This window comes from Epinephelus lanceolatus, chromosome 22, assembly GCF_041903045.1.
Source record: "Epinephelus lanceolatus isolate andai-2023 chromosome 22, ASM4190304v1, whole genome shotgun sequence".
Taxonomy (NCBI): Eukaryota; Metazoa; Chordata; class Actinopteri; order Perciformes; family Serranidae; genus Epinephelus; species Epinephelus lanceolatus.
Genome location: NC_135755.1, coordinates 5813058 through 5829133, shown reverse-complemented (window position 1 = coordinate 5829133; position 16076 = coordinate 5813058). Strand labels below are relative to the sequence as shown.

General features: G+C 41.0%; 2 protein-coding genes across 3 annotated transcripts; both read left to right on the top strand.

Annotated features, from left to right (window-relative positions):
* The first annotated feature begins 49 nt into the window (after positions 1 to 49).
* LOC144459646 (uncharacterized) lies at positions 50 to 3082 on the top strand. Its single transcript, XM_078164036.1, has 3 exons — positions 50 to 192; positions 1371 to 1565; positions 2672 to 3082. Exons 1-3 carry the CDS (start codon positions 156 to 158, stop codon positions 2836 to 2838), a joined length of 399 nt encoding a protein of 132 aa, XP_078020162.1. The 5' UTR covers positions 50 to 155; the 3' UTR covers positions 2839 to 3082.
* A 2900-nt stretch (positions 3083 to 5982) lies between these two features.
* LOC117245925 (uncharacterized) lies at positions 5983 to 15357 on the top strand. 2 transcript variants are annotated; one of them, XM_033609543.2, is made up of 10 exons: positions 5983 to 6291; positions 9198 to 9251; positions 9960 to 10063; positions 10710 to 10881; positions 11435 to 11464; positions 11862 to 11941; positions 12892 to 12982; positions 13060 to 13167; positions 13776 to 13946; positions 14220 to 15357. In XM_033609543.2, the coding sequence occupies exons 1-10, from the start codon at positions 6258 to 6260 to the stop codon at positions 14360 to 14362; spliced, it is 987 nt and encodes a 328-aa protein (XP_033465434.1). In that variant the 5' UTR covers positions 5983 to 6257; the 3' UTR covers positions 14363 to 15357. The 2 variants fall into 2 exon arrangements, with proteins under 2 accessions (XP_033465434.1, XP_033465433.1); XM_033609542.2 differs by having other exon boundaries at positions 5985 to 6291; positions 11432 to 11464.
* The last annotated feature ends 719 nt before the right edge of the window (positions 15358 to 16076 follow it).

Genomic DNA, 16076 nt, shown 5'->3' with positions numbered 1-16076 from the left:
ACTTTGGTTAGCTGCTTCCTGTCATGTACAGACTCTGACACAGATTTGAGGCAACAGACGGCAGAGACACGGTGCAAGCCGGTTGATCAGCTGGAGAAACTTTGGTAGTCTGAGTTTTCCACCTGACGTTTGGAGAAGGACAGGAGGTGATAACGATGATGATGAAGGTTTACCTGCTGATATGGGCTGTCGGTGAGTCAGTGAAAGAAACTGTGTGTTTGCTTTGTAATGGAATGACAGGACGTGCCTCTTCCACATTTTAGGATTTTAGCTGAGTCGCCTGATCAGGGTGGTAAATCTGAAAAAAAAAAAAAAATCCGATTACATCAGATTGAACATCAACCAAAATCAAATCTAGTCAAATCTAGTCTAGGCATTTACCTGGAGGGGATCATGTGTTTGGTCGTGTGTGTGCAACAGTGTCTATCCGCAGCTAATCTCACAAACTACTGAACCAATCGGCCTAAAGTTTTGTGTGCACATTTATGACTGTGGTGATTCACAACTCTTGAAAAACCTGTTTTGCTGGCTGTTTTACACCATCATTTACTGCAGACTCTTCACTCCACTAAACCGGCTGGTAGGGGGATGCAAGTTGTCCAGAAATCAGCTCAGCTAAAACAACAAACCTTGCCATGTGTTGCAGGATGTATTTTGGCCTTCGTTGTGGCTCAAAAACTGACATCCATAGAAAAGATGGTCCTATTTTGAACTGGATCATCCACAGACTCAATGTGTTAAGCACCACTAAGGTTAGGCACGATAGAAGATGAATTAGTCCCCCTTGTTGTTAGCTTCGCTGCTATCTTTTTTTTTTTTTTTACGGCTGCAGAAGTTGTCAATATGTCAGTAAAAACAATTGCTTTTCATGGTGCTATCTTGGCAAGAAATGCAGTGATGTCTGGGTTAGCACAAAAAGCTTTGCACTATCCCCGATGGACAACAACCACGTTTCGTGGCTTAAAATCTGTGGGACACACGGCTATGAATCGTTAAAAAACAACTGGTTTTGTTGTTGGTTGATCTTGAACAGTGGTCAGCAGCGTCTCGCCTTGGTGTCACACCATCCACCATCCCCTCCACCCTTCAATGATTAAGTCAGCTCATATACTACGTCACTATGGAAACGTTGATACGTATGAAACATACAAATGTAATGTATTTCTGGTTTGCAGAAACATACAATGTGAACATTTTCTTTTGGCGACTGAGCTGAAACATAACTTATCCACCCAATGACAAGTGGTCATCAGCAGACATCACTCAGAGGCTGCAACCAAAAATCGTTCAAACCACAGTTTTTTTGTGTGATTTGTTGTTACAATTTTAATGCAACTTTAATTGCTCGTTCTGTCTTTGTTTACCTGTAGGTGCTGCAATCATTTTATCCATGGGAGATGAAGATAATTACCATGATGACACAGATGATGATGATGAAGATGACGAAGATGATTCATTCAGTGGCAGTGGTGAATCAAACTACTTTCTATTCATACCTGAAAACCTTTGGACACTCTTCTCACCATGGCGAGATGAAGACAACCTGTTGAATCTTTCCTCCTCAGGTAACTTCAGACTCTTCTGGTCTATGATCACTTCCGTGTTTTACTTATCAGTCCCTCCAGGATGTTGTGATTGCTAACACAAATTCAGCCAATCCCTGCGAGTTCTGTGTCAATTTTGTCCAATCACTGCAACTTTAGCACAAATTTGACTGTTTAAAATGGGTAAAGTCATTTAATCGTAGAGTTGCGTGCAGTGTATTGATTCATGCAGCCCCTCTCTCTTTGACTATTGCTGCTGCTGTGGACCAGAGCTCTGCGCCTGGAGTCACACAAATGACAGTGACAGGGCTAAGTGTTAGCATCACACGGCTAATGTTACCCAAAGGTTATTAACAGATTTAATGACAGAGTCAAGCCGTTTCAGTGTTGGTGGGAGATTAACAGCTCAGTGTTGGATGTTAACTGCTGCTGCACGATTTCTGCCCAAGCATCAAAATATGACAAGTAGTGATAAAATCACGCTGTGCTGTGTTAGCTTGTGCTGACATGAAGAGAACGGCTCACAGAGGCTCTCCCACCTTGGGGTTCAAACAGGAACCCTCTTGCTGTGAGGCAACAATGCTAACCACTGGACCACCATGCCACTATGTATTAAGATTTAAAAAAAATTTCAACATGTACGATAGATTTTTTTTAAAACCTAGCCCTAATAATTCAGGTTTTTAATCAGGCTCAGGCCCAAAACTGCTGCCATGGGTCGAGCTTGGATAGACACTGTGCGGGTTCACGTATGGTCATGATTTTTTTTTCACATCAGTGTTTCCCAACTGGTGCAGCCACAGGGTCCAGATTTCTCCTCAGTCATCAGTTCAAGGTACACACAGTTTAATATATTCAGCATCACACTTTTGTTTGGCCATGTCGTCAAGCTAGTTTGCTGTCTCTGTCAAGTAGCTGTCCGTTAGTCAATTGATCTACAGCAGGAAATGGCACTTCAAAATAAAAGCTATGCGCCAGAAATTCACTGTACTTTGAAATAAAGTCCATTCAGAATGGACTCACTTTTGGACTGTGACCCACGAGTTGAGAACCACTGCTGTAAATTATGTTTTACACTCACGTTGTTGCATTTTAAAGGCTGACCTGTCATCTCTCTCTACCTGCAGATGCCACAGACAATTTATCAATGGGAGCTGTTGCTGAAAATGGAGTTGAAGATGGTAACACCACCAAGGACTCCTCCTCCTCCTCCTCCACATCTAACCTCAACCCACTCTGTCTGCTGGTCTATATTCTCTTAGCTTTGTTCACGTTAGCGTATTATATGTCATGATACACAGTAAAACACTTAAAGAGCTCAGAATTTGTTGTATGAAATGGCTTCTTTTATATTTATCAGCAGTGACATGATATGAGGAATGTCATCTGTAATTATTGTGGTGTGACTATACGCAGATGACGCTGCTTGTTATCTGTAATTATCCTCTGATAAACACTGTCAGGTGAAGCAACTACAATTTACAAAAAATTTATGAGCCAATATTTTTGATCAATTAAGTTTGATGTCATTGTGGGTACATATACATATATATATATATATATATATATATATATATACATATATATATATATATATATATATATATATATATATATAGATAGATAGATAGGTTTAAATTAATCTATGGACTTTTTTTTTAGTTATTATCAGGAATTATGGAGCAACTAGTTTTGTTTTGTTGGGGTTTTTTTTAAATTGGCAATTCAAGTTTCAGATTTTCAAGGCAGAAATGTGGGACTTTTACCTTGGAATATCTCTAAAGACTGATACAGTAAAAATACTATTTACATTACCCTAAATATTTAGAGCAGTGGTTCCCAACTGGTGCAGCCACGGGGTCCAGATTTCTCCTCAGTCATCAGTTCAAGGTCCACACAGTTTAATACATTCAGCGTCATACTTGAGTTGGCCATGTCACTGAGGGAGTTTGCTGTCACTGTCAAATATTTGTCAATTAGTCACTCACTCTACAGCAGGAAAAGACACTTCAAAATAAAAGCTCTGTGCCAGAAATTCACTGTCCTTTAAAATAAAGTGTTTTTTTACAAGCTTGATATTTTCGTGAGTCACTTGCAGTCCATCCAGAAAAGACCCAAGACCCACCAGTTGAGAACCTCTGTTTTAGAACATATGCATTTGTCTCCACCCATAAAACCATGAAAGTGGCAGAAGGCTTTTAGTCTGACAAAATTAAAGTGATTTAACGCCATAAATTGATGCAGAAAATTCCCAAACTGGATCACAATACCTTACAAATACCAGCAGTGTGCTGCAGTGGTGTCATGGCAGTTGATGTGGAAAGTGTGCTACGAGGTAGATGGGGAGGTTACTGACAAGGAAGTGGGTATACTCATATATATTCTTGTGGCTTTTTGGCTGATAGGCGGGTATACTGTAAATAGTCAGAAAACAAGGTAGGTCAACACATTCTCACTCCGACTTCTTCACGTTTGGTCATGGACTTTGCATGTCTACATACGACGTGCAACCCTGATTGTCTTCTTTAAAAATACACTTCTGTTTTCACAGGAACACCACCACCACCCACTGACATTGTTTTCCTTCAACAACAAAAACACGTGGTTGGGTTTAGGAAAAAACAACAAGGTTTGACTTGAAAATCTTGTGGGACTTGAACACTGCTCTCCCAGATTAAAGTTGGTGTTTGTTGATCCCACCCATTACGCCTCCTGCCCACCCCACTCAATCTTTTGCCACATTAACTTTTGCTCAAGTCCCACTCCATTTCCCCCTAATGCTGCCAGGTGCTGTTAAACTATAACGGTGACCAGACGCTTATCATGCCGACGTTAAAGGGTGGCTTTGTTCGTCGGTGTCCGATGCCGCAAGTCACTACCCAATTCGATGACTTCACAGTGAGACCAGGTTGGGTAGGTATGCCTGTGTATACCCTCCACTACACCACTGGCATGATGAGATGCTTTTAGAGTTGAAAAAAATGTTCAACATTGTGTAAATTACTGTCACTTTTTAGCCAACCATTCATTCACAATGGGGAACGGACAAATACCACAAAGACCAACCGTCACATCTTACATGTACAAGTGCTGAACAACAACACCAACAATAAAGGAGAAGTATGTTAACATACTGTGTATACATCAATATATGTTTCCTCTCATGAACCCACACAGACCAGCAGGTCCATCCTCCGTCTCTACCTGCTCCAGCCTTCCCTTCATCCTCAGCAAATGCTTTACTGCATCATAACAACCAGGTGCAACCAAAGCATCTCAGCTGAAAGAACGCTACTTCCAAGGCACCCTCAAGTGCTTCCAGCTAAGTATTTCCTACAGAGCGCCTGGTGTTTTCAGCAGGGAAAAAATCACCCTGGTGGGCACCACCCCGTAGTGTCTGATGACCCAGTTTACAAACATAATCAAACTCCACCAGGGCTCTATACTTGGCCAGTTATTCAAGGAAAGCCAAAAAATACACCAACCCAAGAACTTTTAGATAGTTGTTGTCGACCTGTAGAGAAGCAGTAAAGTCTTCAGCTGATCTGAAATCAGCATATCTTCAAAATAATTACAGTTAAACTCCAAAAGCTGGTCCTAAACCATTTTTTCTTTGCACGAGTCTGCCATTCTGTAGTTTAAAAAGAAGCCGCAGGGGCGTTAAAGGTCGTCTGTACCGAATGTTGTGGCTTCAAACATGACAGAGTGAGAATTAACACTAACTAAGCAGGTCCTCCTGGTGAGCTACCGAGCAGAGAAGCCGAAAACTGAGCTAGCATCCTGTGTCTGTGTGGAGCGTGCGCTGCGGTCGATGACTCAGTTCCTGAATACTGATACCGAGAGTGATTTAGAGGGTAGAGGGACAGGGGCGGGGAGGGGCTGTGTTGAGATGTCGAAACACAGAGGGGGGAAAGGAAAAGGTTAGGGTACAGAAAAAAGAGACTGTAGCAGGCGGAAAGTACCAGAAATGAGAAAAAGCAAGATGTACATGACATGGCCAAAAGTATGTGGACACCTATATATTACAACCATATGTGATCGCTAAGCATGTCATTCAAAAATCACAGGCATTAATCAGGTGCCATGACAGCCTCCACTCTTCACTGTCCACTCAGACACAAGATCACCAGTGAGCTCCAACACTGATGTCAAGTGATCAGGTCTGGCTTGTTCCAGGCTGAGGTCTGGGGATTGGGGAAACTATTTCTTTATGGAGCTGGCTTTGTGCACGGTGGTAATTTTCATGTTGAAATAAGAAGGAGTCGAACTTCAACAGAGTTAGAAAAACACTGCTGTCTAAAAATATCTTTGTAAGATGTTGCATTATGGGGCCTTAACCAAACTGCTGTTCTGTGTCCACATACTTTTGGCCATACAGTGTTAGAACAGACTAAAAGAAAGAGAAGAAGACTGAGAATAAAGCTGAGAAGGAAGAGAGGCAAACAGTGAGTAGCAGGTGGGATGAGAGACACGACGAGAGCGAGACAGAGCCGCAGAGATAGGAAGAGGGGGGAAGGAAGAAAGAGAGCACAAAGCAGTAAGCTCGTAGAGAAGAAGTGAGAGTTGAGGCAGAGGAAGAGGAAAAGGGTTCGTGGAAAAAGGAACAACAAAAAGAAAATAAAAGGACAGACACTCAACAGATACGCCGATGACTGTCCATCATCTTTAGGAACATATTTTAAGAGCGAGAGAAAGCCAAGTAAATTCGTCGACATGATGAAGTTGTGGAGTCGCCTCTGCTTCCTCGGTGAGTTCAGCTCTAACACCTTACCCCAGTTTAGATTTAAACTTACTTTCGTTTACTAATGTTGCTTTCCAGAGTGCTAATGAATTGACATAAACATGCGAGTTATTGACTGAAATTCGTAAGCAGATCTCCCGCGCTCACTCGCACTTTGAAATTCAAAACTTTCCAGGCTCAAGTTCAGATTGTTTTCACGCCCGTTCAATCAGACGCTGCAGAAAGCCTCGTGGTTTCCCTCCTGATATGGTGAAATCTCTCTAACTCAGCTGCTTCCACTGCCATCCATTTATTTACCAACACTTTCAGGGCCTTGATTTAGTCTTAAATACACACTTGAATGTACTTAAATGACATCAAGGTTCATGCAAGGACTCAGAAACATCTGCCATATGCAGGAAGTAACACGGAGCACACAAAGGCAGAAATCTGAGTGAAAAGTTCGACACTAAAAGTGAATTATCAGGGAAAAAGACGGTAAACACAGTTATTTTTACCATCACCTCAACGTTTATGTTACGTGACCTTCTTCTTTGGCATAGTCCTGAGATGGACTCAAAAAAGTGGGCCCTGGAATTTTGGCTCGGACCACAATCAATCACACAAATATAAGTCATGTATTATATATGATATGATACATTCAATGTTTGGGAAACATATTAAAGAGAGGCTCTGGAGCTCTTTTTTGAGCGTTTAGCACTTCATTTCCTGCATTCAGGTTTAGTTTTATGCACAGATCTTTGGCTTTTCTGCATCTGTTTATGGTGGAAATGTCTTTAATGTTGTCAAAATAGGGAGCATGAAATGATACTTTCATGTTTTATTGGTGGGGACAAATGCACATGTAAATACTGAGGGAGGCGTGTCCCTTGTGTTCCCTCCAAAATCTGCGCCTATGGGTTTTCGAGCCACCATATTTGCTACTGTATATTTAGGATTGCCACTAAAATGTGATCAGGTTTTAAAAGTACAAGAACACATTCTGTATCTGTAGCGATGACTATCAATGAAAAAAGGTGCCAAGAGGCTGAGAAGGTTCGTAACTGTGACTCGTTGAAATATAGTCATGCTGAAATCCATAGATGTGTTTTATGGTGGTTTATTCAACAAACAACGAAGATAACTAAAGTAAATCAGAGCCAAAAACGTACCCTCTTTTTCTAAGTGTCACCGTGCTGGTGAATAAGTGCCAACTGACCCTTTGCTAAGTCATGCCACTGAAGCAGACTGGCCAACCATAAGATGACCAGGGTCCGACAACAACACAGCTCTAATGCAGTTGTTTCAGATTTCCTTCATTTTCAGGCTGGTGTTGTGGATTTGGAGCTAAATGTTGTGCCTGGGGCACGTCATGTATTAATGATACTCGTTACCTGGAGAGGTTGGAAAAAGATATACATTTCTTCACTGTTCCAAAACCAAAATCAAACCCTGAAAAGTGTAGGGTTAGCTAGCTAGCTACTGAAGATATAGCCTACTGAATGTATACACATGCTGCTTTTGCTTTTTAATGATTATAAAAGTGAAACAAAGATCGACCCTGCTGTCATTGTGCGCAGTCCATCTGGTGGTGGAAATCCGGATGCTGGCAGCAGCACGGGGGTGAAGCCAAACACTGTTCATCTGCACACACTGCGATGCCACACAGCTGGTTCAATATCAGCAAAGTTTCCCTTTATATTCATTGTCTTGTGTGGCGATCAGCAGCGATGTGGTGGTTCACTTTTACACTGTGATCTGTAGCCTATAGTTCGGCTTTAGCTTCTAACTATCTTTGTCTTTTTAACCTGTTGTTGCTGCTGAGTCAGTTTGACATCCTGGATATATCCTTCAAACACAGACTGTAGACCCCTCTGTCTGCTTCTCTCTGGAATCACTCTTTCATTTCTCCAAAAATATGATCATATTTCAGGGAGTGCAGTTAGTTACAGTGTGGGCTCCATGCTTACTCTGACAGCTTGTTGGACCATCACAAAGGGGCGGGGCTTAGCAAAAGGTCACCCGCATTTATTTTAACAGGCTTGACAATATGTTACAAAGACTATCAGAGAGTGAGAGACAAGACAAAGATACTCTGAGCAGCCAGCGAGTTGCTAAACCGGTGTAAAAAGTCTGGGTTAAAATATATCTCCGCACCTTCCTCGTGTTTTGTATAATCCATTCTGGCACACCTTTTGTTGCAGATACTGTTTAATGATGGCACTGAGCCCAAATGGGGAGGGGCTTAAAAATGTGATTGGGCCAGCGCAATGTCAACTAAGAAAATATACCAATGGACGAACCAAAGATGACAGTTGTGTCTACCCATAAGTCTCGTGGGGCCTCTTGGAAACTGCCTGGTCTGCCAGATGGCCAGTCCACATCTAGCATAGCCTTTTCTGTCATCAATATGAAGCTATAAAAAGGTCAAATGACAGGGACACTGAGCAATCATTTGATCCACTGATTTCTCATAAAGTCTTCATATGTTAAGACAGAAAATATTAAAAAAGTATTTTGCTTGCAAGTGCATGGCACAAAACATGAATACATTACATATGAAAATATTAAATAAATCAGATAATGTCAACAGATGATCAGGCGCCAATTCACAGATCAAAACAGCACAGAGGTCAAAGGTCGGAGGTCACTGTAGACAAATAAATGTGTAGATATGCTGTTTTAATGTGCTCGTTTGTCATCAGTCTTCTGTCCTGCTTCGATCTTACTTATCGACTCACATTTTCACACCAGTGTTTGTCCTTTTTCACACATTTGCTGCAGATCTGTTAAGTCAAACCACGACCTTAGCTGTCAACAAGTATACCTGTTAACTTTAGAGCATGTGTGCAGATAAGTGTTCTGTTTTCATATAGGTTTATTTAAATGCTGTCTTTTGTTTTATGTTTCATTATTGTCTCTTTCTGTCTCAGTTCTAGCAACTTCTTCAATTTCCAGAGGACAAAATGTAACTGCTGTTTCTCAAGGTAACGTAAAGAAAGGTACAGTGACACTGGATGTGATTAACAAGTGATTTTTGATGTTTCTGACATACATTTAAAAATGTCTGCATGGTGGTGCATTAGCATTGTCGCCTCCCAGTAAGAGTGTTCCTGGTTCGAACTCCGGGATGGGATGTGCAAAGTTTACTTGTTAGCATAGTTAACCTCGTTAGCAAGCTAGCTCGCTAACCCTGCAGCAGCTCATAAGATTTTTTTTGTTCAATATTTCCGAGGATTTTTGTTTAATTGAACTTCAGTTTGGAAAACTAGCTCAGCTCTGAAGAAGCACAAAGGAATTTTGAAAGACGCACAGGAGCAGCATCCTGGTAGTTGCTAAATTCATATCCTATGATAGAATTATTTTCTTAAACGTTTCTGGACTATCAAAAATCCTATATGTCAACCTCAGCTGAGATAAGATGTCAGACTTGGGAAGTTTCTGTATATTTAGATGTCATGTCAGATAAAACTGGATGTGATTAAATCTACCTTTTGGTATCAAGTTAAATTGGTGCTGTGTTTCATAACTGTGTTGACTGATGACACCCTGCATCTATACTTGAGGGACTGTCTGTCATGGTGACAGTACCCACATCCTGCATGTGTCCCGTGCTAGTGTGTTGTGAGAGGGTGTGCTCTGAGGTCTCTGACTGACTCTCTGTGTCTCCTACATGTCTGACACACTGATGTTAGGAAATGCAACTCAAAATGACGCTGCCCGCACCACACTGCACACTCCTTCTCCTCAGACTCAAACCTCAGTGAATGCAACAGATCTATCTTCACAAAACATAACGGTAAGTCATCTTAGAGATGTGCCTGGAGCATGTGACCCTCCAACAATTCCTTTCCTTTATGAAACTGACAGCATGAACACTTAGTGTTGCTTTGCTAATTCTCAAAGTTACGGAAAATAGCTGTTCTCAGGCAAGTTTCAAGTCTTTGTGACTTGATTATTTTGGGGGACTGAGAGCAAACTATTTCTTTCTGGAAGATGAGAGCGTCAAGTGTCTGACGCTCTACACTAAAATGATAGTCCGACTAAGGACAAAGAACTTAGGTGTCACAAGAGCGAAACAAACACGGATATTGTAGAATTTTACCGCTGTATACTCTCTCGAAATGCAGTTAACGCCTTAATGTTTTTCCTTTCCTGAGGAAATGTTTTAAGGGTTTCCATGCATCACCTTCATGTAGGTGCCTTAGCTAAGGGGAAATTAAGCCTCAAGTGCCATGCTTAAAGCGAAAACTTTATGTATTTTGTGCAGCATGCACCCATATCCTTCTTCCATTGCTGTCTTCACAGTTTAAAAACAGAACCAACCATCAAAAATCAACACATGAAGCTGAATATATATTTGAGACATCCATCAGCCAATCAGAGGCCTCCGAATCCAGTCAGTTCTGACACAAACTGTAATCTTCCTTCGACGTCTTTCACAGACTCCAGAAAAAGGACCACAGAGTACAGACGACGTGGTTACAACACAGGAAGTCAATGGCAAAGCAGTGCAGACGACAGCCCCGGTCAGCACCGCGGGAGGCAGGAGGGGTGGTGTCACTACTGATGTGGCGACAGTCGCCATAGCGATGACCAGTGCCTCACTGACAACAGGTACCTTAGTGATGTGGATGCAGGAGGCATATTTGCGAGTCATGTGCTTCAAGTTTGTCTTCCTGTGTGTCAAACCACAACTGCTCATACTCTCTGTAACCACCACACACACACACACACACACATGATGCCTTGTATGTCACTTTAGCACACAGTAAGTGCTACCAGCTCTTCTACACATCAAGTTTAAAATTATAATTTTTCTTTGAGCTGTAGTAAAAAAAACCTTTTTTTTTTGATAATCAATCGTTTCATTTTCTCAAGCAGAAATATAAAATTTTTGGTGGTTGCAGCTCCTAAAATGAGACGATCTGATGTTTTTTGTTGTTAAATATTGACATTAAAGTAAGTGTATCTGTGGGTTTTGGATTCTTTGTCACCAGGGATTTTTTTCTGTTTCCTGACATTCGATAGTCAAAATGTTTAATGAATTAACTGAGAAAATAAGTTTGTCCGTCTGTTTCTTTTGCTTCTGTTGTCCACAAGGGGGCATGAACTGACACTGTATTTGAACTGTACTGAGCAGTAACCAGCTGTCTGTCTCTTTTAGCAGCAATCGCAGGCACAGCAGGTTCGTCCTGGGGTAAGGATGTTTTACTTTATATGTTTGTGTTGTTTATCAGGCCGAATGAGGATGTTCTATTTATTCTTCTCCCCCACGCTATATAGTGTAAAGTATTGACTAATTAAATTTTATTTGTCTTGATAAGTAATTCATTGGTTATACAAGTGGCACATATGAGCCCTCATATACTTCCTGATCAGGGTTGGACATCAGCGCCAGCCAAATGCTGGTAAAATATGCAAGTGGCTGCTAGATTTGCTTCACTCACCAGCCAAAAACATCTGTGATCCACTGAGTGGCTGGTAGATTTTAGATTCAACTAGCCGCTGAGTCACACGTGGACATATAAGTTAATTTCTAACGCAGTACCTGATGCTGCTAAAACTGAATCAGCCCTCTGTGTCTCTGTCTGCAGGTTACGTGATCCTGGTGTTAATCATCCTGGTGATCATTGTTCTGTGTGCCATCCTCTACTTTCTCAGGAGAGTCTCCAGGGTAAGAGAATAAGATTATTGGTCACATTTCCTTTGAAATTCATATTTTATACGAGAGATGCACTGATGACAATTTTCTTGGCCGATTCCAAATTTCAATTTTTTTTTAAATTTTGACCAGACTCCAATTTTTTTTCTTTGTCAGAACTATAACTGACAGTACACAAACATTTTTGTAACTTTTCTTCAGCTAAAATTCAGTAGTGTGTTTATAATTAAACACTGATTGTTAAATAATAGGTAACAGGACCTTCTTTCACTCTCACTCATTCAAATCTCAAAACATAAAAGTGCTCCAGGTTATTGGTTTGGCTCTGCATTCTTACGAGAGGTGAACATCGGCCTTCCTGGTTAAGGACTTTCTAGCTCCTTATATTAGGTTGTTACCAGCAGCATTTCGACGGCATCCAGCTGCATATCATACTACCGCGACAGGTGCAGACTGGCCGACTGGTGGCGTATCACTTTACTGCAAAAGGTTCCATCAAGCCATGTTACCAACTGATGCTGCCGGACAGCGTATCATACGGATGCGAAAGGTAGCTTCTAGTGTCAAAGTCTGATGCTGGAATCACTGACAAAGCGGTGATATTTGACGACTTCAAAATGAAAACGGGCTGGGCGGGACAAAGCTTCAGTATTTGTGGTGTTGAGATCAGGATGCAGCAGCTGTGACAGTAGTCGGTTACGGTCTGTGCCACAGCACATGCGAAGTGAACAGTGTATTCATAGAAATTTGAACAGCTGAGAATCTCTATATCTGAGACTGACGAGCCGATCAAAAGTCATGGCTGATGAAGCTGAGAATCGACCATGTCACCAGCCGCTCAATCGGTGCGTCTCCATTTCACACCCACTCATTTCATGTCACAATGAAGGCAGTTAGTTGATGTTCTGATGTTGTATTTTTCAATATTACTGATTTGCTTGTTTGTTCATTTGCTTGTCCAGACGTACTCGTTTGACCTCCATCGTCAGGTTCCCGCCGACCATCTTAACGAACCCATCGGCACCTTTGAACCAGTCTACCTGGATGACCTGGGTATGTGTGTGTGTGGTTACATTAAAATTACTCTAACATTTGAGCATATCCTGATGTGTGCGTGGTTTGTGTTTCAGATCAACCAGCTCCTAAAGACCAAGTGACCACCGATGACCTTTCACCTCCTCCAGTATCCAACGGCACAGCTTTACAGTCAGAGGAATACGGCTCCAACGGAGAGACTGGTACATCAGATACTACTTTGTGGTGCTTTTGCTGTCTGCAATGTAACATTTGATGTCAGTAACATTAAAAACTAAATACTCTGAATTCAGTCACTTGCAGAATGTTGATCTATCACAGGCTCATTTGCCAAAAAGCAATGGAATATATAAGAGAGTATACCCATTTCGTCCTTGGTAACCTACCCATCTACCCAACTGTACACCCACCTCATCAACTACCACTACACCACTGGTTACTTTCGTGTAATAGCACTTGTTAGTCCATCAAAACACAACAGGAGTACAATGTTTGAACGGGAAAAAGGTGAACAATCGATCTGGCAGAGAAAACAAAATGTGTAACTACCAACTACTGATCACAGGGACTATGTCAATGTACTGTAGGAGCCAAGAAGACAAAAATGGAGAGATGGTTCTCTGGTAGAAAATAGAAAAAATGACAACAATGTCGAAGACGATGGGGTCCTGACTGTCTCAGTTCCTTTCTGTCCATATAACCTGAATATGTCATCAAATTCTAGTCTACACCTTTTTTTTCACTAACTTTGGTGCACTCAAAAAATGTTAAACTCGCCTTACCTTTCCTTCTCTTCCTCTGCTCACTCCAGCTCCACAGGAACAGCCAGATGCAAACGGTCTGCAGCCTTCACCCGCCAGTAACTCCAGTCCCTCGCTGGACGACAACCCAGCTGATAAGACTCCCAGCCCACTGAGCAGTACCAACCTGTTCTTCAATGGTATTGGGGAGGAGCAGCAGAACGAAAACAACAACAACCCATGTAAGATACGTCAAGTGCTAGGCTACATCCCAGTCTTAGCATGTTTTCAACTAATATCTGTCAACATGTGTTCAGAACTGAGTTTGCTTTAACCAAACTTTGAGTTCTTAGGGACCTTTGACGGAGCTAACCTGCTTCTAGTCTCGGTGCTAAGCTAGGCTAAAAAAGTCAGCCGAGATTTTAACGTCCAAAAAGAGAAGAAAAGCACATTTTTCCAAATATCTTTGAGTTAATATTGAAAGTCTCATACTTGTTTTTTCCTCCTTTCTTCAGCGGTTTGTTCCAGTGACCCGTTTGTTGAAATAAACCTTGACGAACCAGCGTGGTGCGATCAGTTCCTCACCTCCCCTGAAGCTTCATCTTCTGTTCTCCCCTTCACTCCTTTCTCCTTCTCCACCTCTCCCTCTTCTTCTTAGCACCATGAATGATGTCCCCAAGTTCAACCTGGAAACAAAACATAAAAGCTAGGAGCATTTTTGACATTTATTTCCAGCCTGCTCGCAACTAGCCAGAAATATCTGCCAGTTCAGGCGTATAAATCTCAGCCTACAGGCTGTAAACATAAAAAGCTAGCTTTAGCATTTTGTTGTGGTGCGTTTAGATGCATTTAGTAAAATATACAGTCTGATAAGGTCGTTTTTATCAAAATGTTTTGACACAGTAACCTTATTGTCCTCGCTTCAGCAGACACAAGTTAGCTTAGGTTACCTGGACTCTTCGTTAGCTAGCTAAGCTAACGAGCTAGCATGATGACTAGGCATTTTTAGCTGGAGCCTTTAACAGTAGCACAGTTTATTTTATTGCAGTTTAACATTAGTTAGTAGTCTTTTAATTGCTATAATCAGCTCGACGCAGTTTCTCAAACTACAGCAATATGCTAACAAGCTATTAATAAACTTTAATTTCTACTGTATTTCTGTGGTGCGGCCCTGTAGAGACAAAATGTAAGCCACAGTTACTGTGCGTATGTTTTCTATATGATAAAAGAAAGTATAGATACATGCTGTTTGTTGTGATTTACAGTATTTGTTTTGACATTTTCTAATGAATAGGCCTCAATCATTTTTTTTTTGTTTATAGGCTAGAAAACAATGCAAGAGAAATAAATAAAATACATTTCACTGCTGTATTTTGCTTTTTTTAGGTAAGCTTTGGATCAAACTGACATACAAGTGTATAACTTATTGTTTTACAGTGAAACTGATGTTTTTCGTTTATTTTGTTTTTGTCATAAATACGTGTTTTTCCATTGGCTTATCATTTGCCTGTTCTTCCAGCCATTAAGCCAGTAACAATTCTTTATTTAGAGTTTTTATTCTACTTATAAAAGAAAAAACAGTTTGCTTTTGCTGTAACCCTTGTACACTCTGTAATAAAGCTGTAAAAATTTAATAAAAAACTTTTAAAATCAGTTAAACATGTTTTGTTTTGTCTTGTTCTATTATGTATTTTTGCTCTCTGACATTTTATTATTTTTGTTCTGCACAGTACAGATGATCACAACAGTTTCTGTTATTTGTTTCTACTTTCTGCACAGCCCATTTGTGTTAAAGTGCGGGTCCATCTGCTTTCTCTTACATGTTTTTCAGATGGAAACTTCCAGTCAACCATTACCAAAAAGCAGTGATGTAGATTAAGGTTATGACCCCTCACCCAAACACGCCGTTCCTCCGTGTCTGCAAGGGTCCACTTTGGTCTGTGTGACGTAAATGTCGTCATCCACCCAGTCACTCCACCCACTGCAGTCAAGCCAGCCACAGCTGCCTTTATCATCACAATGAAGTTAGTTTTCAGTTGGATATTCAACTGACACCAGACCCTGCAGCATCTTCTTATCCACTTAAAATAATATAATGCATAAAGCATTCAAGTTGTATTTCTTAACAACTTTACTTTGTGTTTTGATGGCACTTACCTAACTCAAATCATTAAGAACAAACTGGGTAAATGCATTGAATTATAACAGAACAGTACAATAGTACAAACAAAGCAAAGACATTAAGGTCTTTTGAGTTTATTCCATACTGCAAGGTTCAAAAACAGAGGTTTGTCTTTTATCAAGCTGTTAGTGCCACCTAGTGGATCATCTACAATTTGGCTGTTAATTCTTAAACATCAGATCATCAAGTT

Bases quoted from the DNA above. Each gene is read 5' to 3' on its own strand.
- LOC117245925 (XM_033609542.2), top strand. From the start codon at position 6,258: ATGATGAAGTTGTGGAGTCGCCTCTGCTTCCTCG. The intron at 11,465-11,861 runs GTAAGGATGTTT...CTCTGTCTGCAG, and splicing joins CACAGCAGGTTCGTCCTGGG to GTTACGTGATCCTGGTGTTA. The intron at 13,947-14,219 runs GTAAGATACGTC...TCCTTTCTTCAG, and splicing joins CGAAAACAACAACAACCCAT to CGGTTTGTTCCAGTGACCCG.
- LOC144459646 (XM_078164036.1), top strand. From the start codon at position 156: ATGATGATGAAGGTTTACCTGCTGATATGGGCTGTCG. The intron at 193-1,370 runs GTGAGTCAGTGA...GTTTACCTGTAG, and splicing joins CCTGCTGATATGGGCTGTCG to GTGCTGCAATCATTTTATCC. The intron at 1,566-2,671 runs GTAACTTCAGAC...CTCTACCTGCAG, and splicing joins GTTGAATCTTTCCTCCTCAG to ATGCCACAGACAATTTATCA.